The following is a 12,826-nucleotide window of genomic DNA, read 5'->3' on the forward strand; positions in this document are numbered from 1 at the left end:
ACAATTTTAAATATAGTATGTCACAGCTATGATAACCATGTTCTAACACTGATTTTACGCAACAAAACCATCAACTTCCAGTAAAACAATGACAAGGTGAGATAAAGAGATCTGACATGTGCGCTTTATTGGGTTGTCATGTAACTAGAAGCTTGGCAAGCCTCATGTACAAACCATTCTACCACCACCTTACAAAGTAGCTCTTGTCTTTTTCTCTCTCATTTTTGCATATTGACAAAAACTGGAGCAAATATCTTAAGGCTGAAAGTACAAAAACAAACAGATGACATAATTTACATCAAGCAATACTGACAGAGGTCTGCCGGGCCGAGAGGAGAAGCCCGGCAGCAGAAGTTGGAAACCTTCATAGAGGCAAATAAAGGTGGTGAACAAACTGAAGAAAACTAAACCACACACAAAAAAAAAAAAAAAGAAAAAAAATCATATTCCTCACATTCACACTGCCTGTGGTGGGGATGGGGTTGTGGGAGTGGGGTTCCGGAATTACTGCAGAGCTCCTCAGCAAACTCTTGGGGCGGGGGGGAAGGGCAAGGAGGTGCTGCAGGCTCAGCAGACAGTGTTGATGGGAGCCACTCATTTGGGTTGGTAGCAGTGTGTTCGAGGGGGGGCTGGGGAATGGAAACAGGGAGGTGGTGGAGGACAAAGAGGTGTGGGTGGGGCCGCCCGACAGTCTCTTTAGAAACACTTCCTGTGGACGATGCTGGGGCCGGACTCGTCGTACTCCTGCTTGCTGATCCACATCTGCTGGAAGGTGGACAGCGAGGCCAGGATGGAGCCGCCGATCCAAACGGAGTACTTCCTCTCGGGGGGAGCGATGATCTGCCGAGGTGAAACGACAGATGTTACTCACGCTGGCCACAGAGGGGCAGCGGAGCGTTACGGATAAACCGATCACTCGTTACCTTGATCTTCATGGTGGTGGGGGCCAGGGAAGTAATCTCCTTCTGCATGCGGTCGGCGATGCCGGGATACATGGTGGTGCCGCCTGACAGCACAGTGTTGGCGTACAGGTCCTTACGGATGTCCACGTCGCACTTCATGATGCTGTTGAAGGTGGTCTCGTGGATGCCGCACGACTCCATACCTGCCCGTGGAGGTTGTCAAGTTAGGTTTGTGGGTTTTGGGAAGGGGGGTGGGTGCAATAAAATGCCGCTTACCCAGGAAGGAAGGCTGGAAGAGCGCCTCGGGGCAGCGGAACCTCTCGTTGCCGATGGTGATGACCTGTCCGTCGGGCAGCTCGTAGCTCTTCTCCAGAGAGGATGAAGAGGCGGCCGTGCCCATCTCCTGTTCAAAGTCCAGCGCCACGTAGCACAGCTTCTCCTTGATGTCACGCACGATTTCACGCTCAGCTGCATCATCACAACCACAAAAACAATTCAAGCAATTGCACAAAGCTTCTCCTTTGAGACAACGGGGCAAATTGTTTTTCCGCAGCACTGACCAGTGGTGGTGAAGCTGTAGCCGCGCTCGGTGAGGATCTTCATGAGGTAGTCTGTGAGGTCGCGGCCAGCCAGGTCCAGCCTGAGGATGGCGTGCGGCAACGCGTAGCCCTCGTAGATGGGCACAGTGTGGGTGACGCCGTCACCGGAGTCCATCACGATGCCGGTGGTGCGGCCAGATGCGTACAGGGACAGCACGGCCTGGATGGCCACGTACATGGCGGGCGTGTTGAAGGTCTCAAACATGATCTGAAAACAAGGTGCACATACATGAGCACAAAATGACTCATTGGTTTAGTCCACACATCTTGCCCATCATGCCAAGTTAGGACAGAAGATGACACCATGCTGAAGAACCCAGTGAGATAGTATGGTGCATGGGCTCCCCCTAGTGGTAAGCAAAATATTACTAACCGAATTGCTCTGCGCTACAGTGGTTATGGTACAATTTTGAAAACTCTATACTGCCCTGAGCTTGCTTCTCAGTCTACTTTTTATTTAACATTAGTTCTCAACTTGAGCTTGTTAGCATGCAATGCTGCACACTACAGTGACAGACAAGAAACCTGAAGTCTCCACAGAGATGGAAATGGAAAGAGAGCTCAGGAAAGAGGACACCTGGAAGTTCAAGGAGACAGATTGAGCGAGAAAAAGAAAAAAGTGAGAGCACAGGCATGTGAGCCTGCCCGTACCTGGGTCATCTTCTCGCGATTGGCCTTGGGGTTGAGGGGGGCCTCGGTGAGCAGCACGGGGTGCTCCTCGGGGGCCACACGCAGCTCGTTGTAGAAGGTGTGGTGCCAGATCTTCTCCATGTCGTCCCAGTTGGTGACGATGCCGTGCTCGATGGGGTACTTCAGGGTCAGGATGCCCCTCTTGCTCTGGGCCTCGTCGCCCACGTACGAGTCCTTCTGGCCCATGCCAACCATCACGCCCTGGCGTCGGGAGAATCGGGGACAAATATATTAAAATCCAAACCCGGCGTATTTCACAGCAGTGCCCACGTTGATTTAAATACAAGATTTGAGGAGAGTGTTGGGGTACCTGATGCCTGGGCCGTCCCACAATGGAGGGGAAGACTGCGCGTGGGGCGTCATCTCCCGCAAAGCCAGCTTTGCACATTCCGGATCCATTGTCCACGACCAGGGCGGCAATTTCGTCTTCCATTTTTCTGTAAAACCCATAAAAAGGTATATATTTTTAAAAAAAATCATCGCGAAGGTAAAAAAATTGAAAGTGTGAGGATGCAGCTGCACTGCAGCTGCGGCAGCTGCAGCCAGTCTCATTCTGCTGGGTGTCGCAGTGGCGCCAAACCCAAAAGAAAAAGAGGCAAAGGGGGTCCCTGTCATGACCATATAAGGAAAAAGTGAGGAGCCGCACAACCACAGCAAAGCGCAAATGCGGCCACTCCCTCTCAATGCCAAATGCTGAATAATTCAAGGCTGGGCACAAGAGCCACATGCAGCACACGACATCAATATTTCTCACATTCACTTGTCTTTTCCCTCAACCTCAGCACATGAGTTTCATCAATAAATCACTAAATCAATTATTAAACCACAACTTTTCGATCTCATTCGGTATTAGACTAATATTACAGTGATTTAATCTTACACCCTTTATTTCAGAAATAATCTTTTTTTTTAAATAAATTCAAACGTTTGAATTCGTCAATTTAATCTTAGGGTGGTTATCAGAACTAAAAATATCATTTTAACTAATCTGGAATTTAACAATTTTAGATATACACTTTATTAAAATGGTTAATTACTGATATAAAAGGATTAAACCCCTCACTTGTAAAATTTCGATTGTTGTACATATTTGAATCAGCACAAAACTAAACGAGACTTGTACATATATTTAACGGTCCCTGTTCCAATAATTAAATATTGCCAAACTCCTCACCTTGTACACGAGCGATTAAAAAAATAATTCGTTAATCAAATCAAGCGCCAAAATCCGACGTTAATTGCTCAATGCTGTAGATTAAGCGGTGGGTGATCTGGGAGCTAATCCACTTGTTGTAATCCGTCTAGCCGCCGAGCCGGTGGGGAGGAAGACAGACGATGGCGATTGCGATGGCTGGCGTGTTAAAGGGATGCTGGCGACCGGCCGGGTGGAGTCGATGACGGTCAAAGCCTTCAAAAGAGTCTGCTTTACGATTAAGGGACGGACGGGAGGGAGAGGGCGGGCGGGGGTCTCCGTCATCAGCTGCAGCGGGTGGGTAACAGTCGTCGCTGCGTCACCAAGCCGAACGTCGCCTCTTTGAAAGCGGCGTCAGCGCTTTGCCTGACGCCCCGGCAGCTAACGGGCTAACATGCTAACGCTAGCCTAGCACGACTACGCCGGGGAAAACCATTTTAATCTCCAAAGGAGAAGTCGCAAAGCATACTGGTGTCTTTTAAGGTATTCAATGAGAAAAATGTCATTTGTAACCCAATAGCTTCCTTACCTGTGAGAGAGAGATGTCTCGTTAGAGGTGTGCGAGCTGCGTGATGCGCGCGAGCGTGTGTCCGAGCTTGGAAGCTTGACTGTGACGTGTTGCCGGTTGGCCGCTGCGCTTTTAAAGACGCTCGGGCTGCAGCCCCTCTCCATATAAGGAGAACTTTGCTCACGGCGGCCTCCGATTGGTCCCCTCACATCCAATGGGTGTGGCGTGAGCCGATCGCCCATCAAAAAAAAAATGGACAAACCCCACAAATCTTTACATTGTGGTCAAAAGGTGGCCTGACCTTTTTTTGTTTATAAATCACTTTAGTTTGATAGTCACGCCTATTTAATTCACTTATTGCAGAAAAAGTGTAAAAAGAAAAAAAAAAAAATAGCCACCATGTATGTAAAAAAAACAAAAAAACAATTCCACTCTGTGGAAGCACTGAATAGCTCAATTGGGATAATTATCTTGCCATCAATCTATCATCTCTGATGCACTATAGCTAAAATTGATGTTTCAGTGAAAATGTAAGGAAAGGCCCATCTGGGGGTTAGGATGGAAATTCGGGGGTCACTGACTGGAAGGTTAAAACCCGGCATAGCGGTCACAAACACACACATTTACACACTCATGCACACACACACACACACACACACACACACACACACACACACACAGATTAGAGTGCAAAGTGATCCCGGTGTTAACACGATGGCATGTTTACAGGCAACATGTAAAGCTCAGCACTCATCGCCTGCACATCTCACGTTGTGAGTTATTTTAGATTGAAGTTTATCTGAATACATGTTAGCATTTGTAAAATCTCTCTCTAGAAATATTTTTTTGGGGGGAAGGAAAATATGGCGATGAAAAAGAGCATTTTTTTATTTCTGTTGAATGCTTTGATGTTTTATGAAGCCAAATGTGTCATAAAAGCTCTATGATGAGCATTTGTGATGGCTAATTCCTTTTATGTTTCATGATGTGAACTGCAGCAAAGGTCAAGCAGACGCTTATTAGTGACATCACTAGCACGTTGACTCGGAACTTGTGAAACGTCTTCCAACAGTTGCAGATTTCTGCAACACACTTTCAAGTTGCTTCTCAGTCATCATGGGAACTGATTTTCTTTTTCTTGCCAAGTCACCAAAGTCTTTTATCTAGGACAGGGGTGTCAAACTCTTTTTTTTTTGGCGGGCTGCATTGTCATCATAGCTTCTTTCGGAGGGCCATTATGACTGTCAACCCAAATAAATGTATGAAAACCTCATATTATATCCAGTAAAAGCTACAAAACAAACTGAAAAATAACTCCTTTTCAAATCAGATGAGTAAAAACTGGTCAAATATTTTAAAAAACAGATAGTAAAAGTGAACACAATTTGCAATTCTAGTAATGACACATGAATTTGATGCACAATTTGTCTTCGCGGGCCACATCAAATGATGTGGCGGGCCGGATCTATGATCTAGGAGAAGCACAATGAAGAAAATGCAGCGTTACAAATTGGAACATGTTGAAACTTGTTCCTTGGATGCTTTATGACATCAAATGAGGCACAAATCACAGACCTTAAAAATGTCCTTTTTTTGCGGGTTTCATTTCTTTGTTACACCAGCTGTGTCCAAACTATGGCTTGGGGGCCATATGGGGCCCGTTAGCCATTTCCTCCTTTAAATGTAAATAAACACAATTTTAAATGTAACGCAAAAATTGTGATCCTGATTAAAATTAGATTAAATATGCAGCCCTCGTGCAGGGCTGGATCTATTTTAGATGGGCCATGGCCACCCCAAAATCTTGGGGGAGAAAAAAAACACTTTGAACAAAAAAATTGTGACACAACAGTTTAAAAAAAAAAAAAAAACACTTCGTGTTTAAGAAATTGAAGCTGAACAGTCTGTTCGATGTGTCAGCGTCACTTCCAGCGAGGTGGCGCAATTTTGCCGCAAAGTTCCTTCCAGGTGTGTCAAACTCAGGTGACAACATCACTGTGTGATGTCATGGGAACGCAAGATCTCAAAGTGTGTGTGTGTGTGAAGGGGTTGCAACCCTCAAAGTGCAGCCGGACAATGACCATAAAGCAGGAATTCTGCCTGGCTCTCTTTCGTGTTCCTAATAAGGACATATGGCCAGCCATGGGGCAGGAAGTAGATTTTTTTTTTTCCTCAAACCACACTTTCACCTCTACATGCATACAGGAAGTGCGCACACACACACTCGCAAACACACACACAGGCGCGTCGTCTACAAGGAGAGGTTAAAAAGGTGAACAAGCCAATCAGGGAATTATCCAAATCCACACACACACACACACACAGACACACACAGGCTGGTGCCTTTGAGAGGTCCTTTGGATGACATCCATATAAGGAGATATCAGCATGACTAAGTCACATGACTGCAAAGAAGAAGAATGTATTGCTGCTTATGCAAGTCATGTGACCAGCAAGCAGTGTGAGGAAATGAATGAATCTCCCTTTTTAAGTGTGTGGATGAAGTCCAGTGAGAGGCATGTGAATGCTGCCACACACACACACAGGCCTGGTTTTTGGCTCTGATACCGTATATGGAATGAAGCTAACATGGAGCGTCTTTGCTACTTTCCTTTGTCCATCATTGAGTGGCATCCATTCCCAATGTACAAGGGCATCACTGGATGGGCACGGGCCACTTTTGCTATTGCTCAGACTTGTCTTTTATGCTTTTTTTTGGTCTGGCATTCCAGCCGGGTTTCACGCAGCACATGGCCAAAAGGGGTGGAGGGAGCTGGGAGCGCCTGGGACGGTACTTGGTGTCAAAAGAGGGAGTTAGCATGCCAGTCAATTACACACACAAGTACGGCATAGTCATATGGTATTTATTGATTTTTCAACAGCTCATGCACACACACATACACGCGTGCACGGAGAGCGTTGGATGGCCCACGAGGATGCATCCAGTCATGCCGTCCAGCTGCGGTTCATGTCCACCAACTCCATGCCCTCGCAGTACGAGCGCGGCCTGGACGTCCGAGCCTGAACATCCCAGACAAGGAGAGATGCTAAACTAACGTAGCGTATGACTCAATGAGGCGTCACCATATCAAGGAGCGACGCTCGCTCCAAAAAGCCCAGCAGTGCAAACCGTAGCTCGGCTGACTTGACAGATGCTAACCAGTTAGCATTAGGCGCTAACATTATTTTTAATAAAAGTTGCATTTAGAATTTTGAGGGAATTTTATTCCACTTTGGGACACACGGCTGTAACAGCATGTAGAGTAAATGTGATTTCTTTTTTTTTTTTTTTCCCCACTCACCGAGTGGGGAGTCCGGGGGGCGGCCAGCTGCCGCAGCAGCGGGAAGGGCGTCCAGTGGATGGGCTCCACCGGCCAGCTGCACACCGACAAATCGCTGGCCTTGCCCGAGTCCAGAACGCCGTCGCCCGTGCTCAGCTCGCTGCCGCACCAACCGTACTGAGAGCTGACACACCCATTAATAGAGATGCCAGACTGTCCCTGAAGGCAACAGCTGGTTTGGACTTGCGTGTGCATACCTGTCTGGGTAAATGGTGTTGAGGCGCGCGGCGCGGCTGGTGCAGCCAGAGGAGGCGGAGGCGAGCGACAAGGTGTCATCGTGGTAGCAGCACGGCCGATCCAGAGCTCGCATGTGCAGCAGCTCGTCGGAGCGCGTGAACGCCGGATTGTCCATCGAGTCGACGGAAGCCGCCGACGCCGAGCGCGGCCAGAAGCGAGATGACAGCTCGTCGAAATGGTTGAAGCGCCGGTAGCTGCAAACACAATTGCGCAATTTTATGCTGGGAAACTAGTGACTTAAAGGAATAAAAAATTAAATCATTTAAAATGATGTGAAACAAATTTATTAGGTAAAGGAGATTTTTTAAAATAATTATGAAATGCACGATGAATACGAACTCTATTGAAAAAAATGATTACATAACATTTAAAATACTAACACTATATAGTGTGTGTATGGGGGGGTGCGAGTGGGTAGAAAAGTGGAGTAATGACCTTCCACATCCAGCAGATGGCAGCAAAGATAAGAAAAACAACTGCTTGCGTGCTTCCAATAATTTTGTGCTGCACACTACCACCACCTACTGGACTGGAGTAAAACAGCACGTGCGTGCGTACCTGCTTCGGGTCTGGTCCACTTTGGCTCGGATGAGAGCAGCTCGGTAGCGTCTGACGGCCACCAAGGCCAGCGTGCCGATCACAGCCACGGCCACAACCAAGATGGACGCGCACGTGCACACCAGACGAGCCCGCGTCATCCGGATGTCACAGCGCGAGCCCATAAACCAGAAGTCCTCGCCCACCAGGCAGCTGACGGGAGCGCCGCGTTCAAACCGGACATTCGCTACCTGTGTGTGAACACGTGCGTGCGTGCGTGCGTACCGACACACGGGAAGTTGTCCAGGGTGGTGCGTGCAGACGCCGTGATGATGGCAGAAATCAAAATGGCAGTCGGAGGAGCAGCTGTAGTTGTTACCGGGTCCCGAAAAGCAGCGGAAGCCCGCCGGACACCCGAGCAGCCAATCGCAAACGTCCGCCTGCAGCCCTGCGACGCACACGTGCGCAGCTTAGCTTAGCATTCTTTTTCTTTTAAATCAAAACCCGGATCGTGCCATCGCCTAGCGATACCAGAATCAAACTGCTCGTCTAACCTCCCAGTGTGACGTTGACCACCTCGGAGCCTCTGAAGCTCCTCCCCCGCCGTGCGACCTGGTCCAGTCCCGTCCGGCGCAGGAGCGAGGAGGCGCTGGAGGCGTCGGAGGCCGAGAGCCAGAGCAGAGCGCCCACGCTGTGGAACTCCAGCAGCATCTGCACAGCGCGGCCGCTGGGAAGAGGACAGAAAAAGCGTTGGGTGGGTGGGTGCCACGCCGCTCACGGGATCAGCAGGCCCACTCGCTCACCTGCCCCATGCCGCCAACATCCGGCGGAACCCCGGCGCCTTCTCCAGGTAAGGTTCCACCTGCAACGGCAAAGTTCAGCTCCAAACTTGACATCCACACACTTTGACCTCCTCATTCATCAAATGAGGGATTCATAAAAACACAGACGACATGTCTAAAATGCTAAAAAGGCTCCCACCCACCCAAGCACCGGTTTCCTTCTCCAGGTCGGGACCAGAAGCCGAGCTGGAATCTTCCACGATGATCTGCAGCAGTAGCTCGATAGTCTCCACTGGAAGAAGTTAGAACCAAAACCTGGTCTATACATGCACACTGGTCTATCCATGGTGGCACACACACCTCTGATGGTGGCAGGCTGGTCCGGCACCACGTAGACTTTGGGTACGCGGGTCGTGGCAGAACTCAAAGGTGTCGAAGCAGACTGGACTTCCACGGTCAGCTGCCGAGTTGTCACGGTGTCGCCGTCCGGAGTGACTTTTTCCTCAGTCACCAGCGTTTCTTGTGTGATGTGGGTCGGGGCAGCGCTTGGGTAGGCCTGGGTCAGAACGTCCAGGAGGGATGGAGACACAGAAGCAGGGTTCTTTAGGGTCATTGGTGTAGTGTAGAGGGTGTCGTCCGTGTTCCGGGAGCCTCCAAAACCCAAAACCCTTGCAGATGCCGTCTCGGTTTGGCCGTGGAAGAAGTCTCCAGGTGTTCCCGTCGTATCCTCCACGTCCCCGAAGCTCGAGACCCTCAGCTGTTCGATTGTTGCTGCCTCCGAACCAGAAAAGGTCTGAACTCTGGAGGCCAAAATGGTGCCTCCACCAGGCGGGATTTCCGGCGTTGCCATCACGTTCTGCGAAAGGCCTAAATCCAGAAGCTCTGCCTGGGTTGTATCTCGTGACCTTCCCGTAACATCTTCAGAACTCGTCGACACTGTGCTCACCGATGAGCTCGGAACCCCTCTGGATGACAAAAAGGTACTCACGTGGGTCGACAGTCCAGACCTTTCCGTCCCATTCTCAGAGAACCCAACCCTCAGGACTTCAGTTTGGGGCGTATTTGGAGGCGCTCCCGTTTGGTTCTTAGAGTCAGACAAGTCCAGAACCCCTGAGGATGTCAAAAAAACGGGTGTGCTCGTTCTTATCGGGGATCCCCCCAATCCAAGGACCCGGGTCGTTGTTCCCATACCGTCCACATAATCCGTCTTGGCGCTTGTGCCCGTTTCATCCTCCAACCCTGACGAGTTCTGGGTCCTTCCCGATACCATGCTGGCATCTCTGGTGGTCCATGTAGAACCAGGGAATCGTGCCGTCCCCTCTGTGGCATCTGGCAGTCGTGGGTTTTTTGGGGTACTTTGTGACAAGTCTGTTCGGGACCACGTAGAACCCCAAACCGGGTCCGGGGTGTGTTTCATCTCATTGGATGACGTCCGACCGAGGTTCTGTAAATAAATTGTGTCCGTGGTACCGGCAGGGGTCGCGAGGCGGGCCCATCTGGTCGGGGATGACGTCACGGGTGGAAAAGCGGACCGCCCCGAGGTGTGAGCTCCACGCGTCCCCTCTGGCATTCCCGGATTTGTTTGGGTTTTCAGGGTCAGCACCAGCGTCTCCGGAAGGTGGCTGACAGATGTTTCCGCTCCATTGTTCCCAACTTCCTCAGGAAGTTGGAGAGCTTTGCTATCATGGCTCCCAGACCCGGTAAGGGGCGTGGCAGGACCAGACTCAGATCCAGAGGGTTCTTGTGTGCTTGTGTAGTCGGACCCGGCCTGAGATGGACTGTGGAAGACTCTGTCAGAATGTGGCTCCTCTGTGGAATTCCGTGGCTCTTCCTGGACTGGACGAGCAGGACACAGACAGAGAGAAAGTCATGAAGGACGACAAGAACAACAAAGCTTCTGTCTGTCTCACTCATGAACACACACACATTTGTCGCTTGATAGTAAACATGCACACTCTCTCTTTCTCACACATACCAAGATAAGAACTTTCCAGAATGTTTGCCTTTTCCCAAACACGGTCAGAGTGAAAACACAAATGTTATTAGGACGACTCTCGCGATCTAGGTGGGTCACACAAACTCAATTTCTTACTAACAAGCAACCATTTTGCATTAGGAGAACATTCACATCCTGACAGCACAGAAAAAAAAATCAATTAAATAAAATACAAAATAAATAAATAAATATGTAAAAATTAAACAACAACAAAAATACATGTGTAAATAAATAAATAAACACCCCTCAATATTATGCTTAATTGTTTTCTAAACTTCTTGGGCCATTTTGGGGAAACCTTTTCTGTGTCCTCCATGGATTCTGCCTAGCAACAAGTCTTGCTTATTGACGTGCTTTATATTTAATACAGAAGACTCCCAGCATAGTATAAATTCTAAAAAATCAGAATGTAAGAAATTGTGACATTGAAGGTTTCAGTCCAATGCCAGTGAAAGGTCTTCTTGGAATTGCTTCCTTCCTTCCTGGTAAGAGGATCTAACGCAACTAAAATTGCTTTTTTCCTTCTTTCAAAATCACCTTTGGGTGCTTGGAATTCGGGCTCAAGCTGGAGGTTACCAGGCCCTTTGGAATTGCTTCATCCCTTCTCGTAAAGGGCCCGAGCTCTGTTAGTACCTCGTTAAAGTCATTTTGTCGCCTATTATTTTTGGGGGAAAAAAAAAACAGAGCCCCGCCACCAAAACGCATGAAAATGTCTAAAAAAGAAGCCATGCCGCGAAGGGCACAGGAGGTCGGCCATTTTGCTTTGAAGCAGCCGTTTTAGGACAACCATCAAAGGCAAACTGTTTTTTTCTTCGCTCTAATTGGACATCAAGGAAGTCTTACAAGACAAAAGCTTTTTGCCTCATTAGCGACTTCCAGAGTTGATACCTCCACCAAGGCTTCTTGGACATTCTCAAGAAATAATTGATAACCTCAACGATATGATCAGCAGATGAGTGGAACCTGTTCAATTACACTTGACATGTTGCATTTCCACAGCCTCCAAACCTGGATCTGATCAGGATTTAATCTGGCTACAACTTTATTTGCATCAAGTACTAAAAACTACATGAAGATAAGCGTTCACTGTATTTCAAAGATTTTTTAATTTGGTTCACATTATCTTCAAGAATCACCAGAATTGGTTGAAATCATCTAGGACATCACAGGTGTATAAACATATAGACTGGATGTTAAAACCAATATTAAACAATGTTTTCATTTTCTTTGCTTCACAATCAAGCACATCTCACAATGTGTGCAAACAAAAAATGCTCATATCATGTCAGATTTAACAAACGTGCACAAATGTCCTATTTAAAATAACAAACCAACGGACAATTAAAAAAAATATGAATAAAATAGAAAATCATCTTTGTCACCTAACAGGTTTGAGTTGAATCAGCTTTTAGAGAAATTAAAATTGAATTTTGGAGGGCGTTCATGCCCAAGTGTAAAATCCAGACCTCCCTTAATGCAGATGTTTTTTTTTTGGTCTTCACTTCAACGAACCCGAGCAAACAATCGTTGATAATGGATAGATAGGATTAATTTTGCTTACCTGTTGTGACGACGGCGGCGAGCACCAGGCAGACGTGGAACTGCATGTCCGGTTCCTTTCACACATGTCGGGAAAGATGTCTCCAAAATGGACACACGACCTCCACATGTCACACCTCAAGCTCTCTGTCTTCTTCTTGAAACTTCACAGCTCCTCAAAGGATCCACTTTGTTCCTCCTCTTCTCGTCTGCAATGAGATCCACGTGTGCGCAGCCGCTGCGGCGGGCGAGGGAAGGAACGCGCGTCGTGTCGCCTGCGGACGAAGAGGCGACACGCGCGGCCACAGCTCCCTGTTGATGCTGGGTGGAGGGAGGGAGGGAGGGAGGGAGAGAGGCGAAGCGCCACAGAATCCACCACACCTATGACAGCATCCACAGCAGCTCCAATCCCGCTCTAGTGCGCCCCCACCCAATTCGGAGGCCATACCTGGTACTGCAGTCTGCCTGACAGGCTCACACCAGCAGAGACGATGCCGTACCTG

The 12,826-nt window shown here is 48.4% G+C and overlaps 2 protein-coding genes across 3 annotated transcripts; both read right to left on the reverse strand.

Annotated features, from left to right (window-relative positions):
- Positions 1 to 102: 102 nt before the first annotated feature.
- Positions 103 to 4,053, reverse strand: LOC148399882 (actin, cytoplasmic 2). Its single transcript, XM_088372441.1, has 7 exons — positions 3,913 to 4,053; positions 2,502 to 2,628; positions 2,153 to 2,392; positions 1,463 to 1,709; positions 1,179 to 1,370; positions 924 to 1,105; positions 103 to 840 (listed from the first exon to the last, which is right to left on the reverse strand). The coding sequence occupies exons 2-7, from the start codon at positions 2,622 to 2,624 to the stop codon at positions 697 to 699; spliced, it is 1,128 nt and encodes a 375-aa protein (XP_088228567.1). The 5' UTR covers positions 2,625 to 2,628; positions 3,913 to 4,053; the 3' UTR covers positions 103 to 696.
- Positions 4,054 to 6,734: 2,681 nt separating this feature from the next.
- Positions 6,735 to 12,671, reverse strand: vap (vascular associated protein). 2 transcript variants are annotated; one of them, XM_088372439.1, is made up of 10 exons: positions 12,346 to 12,671; positions 9,149 to 10,619; positions 8,992 to 9,080; positions 8,810 to 8,868; positions 8,561 to 8,733; positions 8,292 to 8,454; positions 8,028 to 8,219; positions 7,430 to 7,663; positions 7,194 to 7,356; positions 6,735 to 6,912 (listed from the first exon to the last, which is right to left on the reverse strand). In XM_088372439.1, exons 1-10 carry the CDS (start codon positions 12,451 to 12,453, stop codon positions 6,838 to 6,840), a joined length of 2,727 nt encoding a protein of 908 aa, XP_088228565.1. In that variant the 5' UTR covers positions 12,454 to 12,671; the 3' UTR covers positions 6,735 to 6,837. The 2 variants fall into 2 exon arrangements, with proteins under 2 accessions (XP_088228565.1, XP_088228566.1); XM_088372440.1 differs by having other exon boundaries at positions 9,149 to 10,624.
- Positions 12,672 to 12,826: the final 155 nt, after the last annotated feature.

The sequence above is a fragment of the Syngnathus floridae genome, chromosome 4, assembly GCF_059516105.1.
Source record: "Syngnathus floridae isolate MCC-2025c chromosome 4, RoL_Sflo_1.0, whole genome shotgun sequence".
Classification (NCBI taxonomy): Eukaryota; Metazoa; Chordata; class Actinopteri; order Syngnathiformes; family Syngnathidae; genus Syngnathus; species Syngnathus floridae.

Bases quoted from the DNA above. Each gene is read 5' to 3' on its own strand.
- LOC148399882 (XM_088372441.1), bottom strand. From the start codon at position 2,624: ATGGAAGACGAAATTGCCGCCCTGGTCGTGGACAATGGATCCGGAATG. The intron at 1,710-2,152 runs GTACGGGCAGGC...CCTTGTTTTCAG, and splicing joins ATCGCGAGAAGATGACCCAG to ATCATGTTTGAGACCTTCAA. The intron at 1,106-1,178 runs GTAAGCGGCATT...CTCCACGGGCAG, and splicing joins CTTCCAGCCTTCCTTCCTGG to GTATGGAGTCGTGCGGCATC.
- vap (XM_088372439.1), bottom strand. From the start codon at position 12,453: ATGTGGAGGTCGTGTGTCCATTTTGGAGACATCTTTCCCGACATGTGT. The intron at 7,357-7,429 runs GTATGCACACGC...TGGGTGTGTCAG, and splicing joins AACACCATTTACCCAGACAG to CTCTCAGTACGGTTGGTGCG. The intron at 6,913-7,193 runs GTGAGTGGGGAA...TGGGATGTTCAG, and splicing joins CCCCCCGGACTCCCCACTCG to GCTCGGACGTCCAGGCCGCG.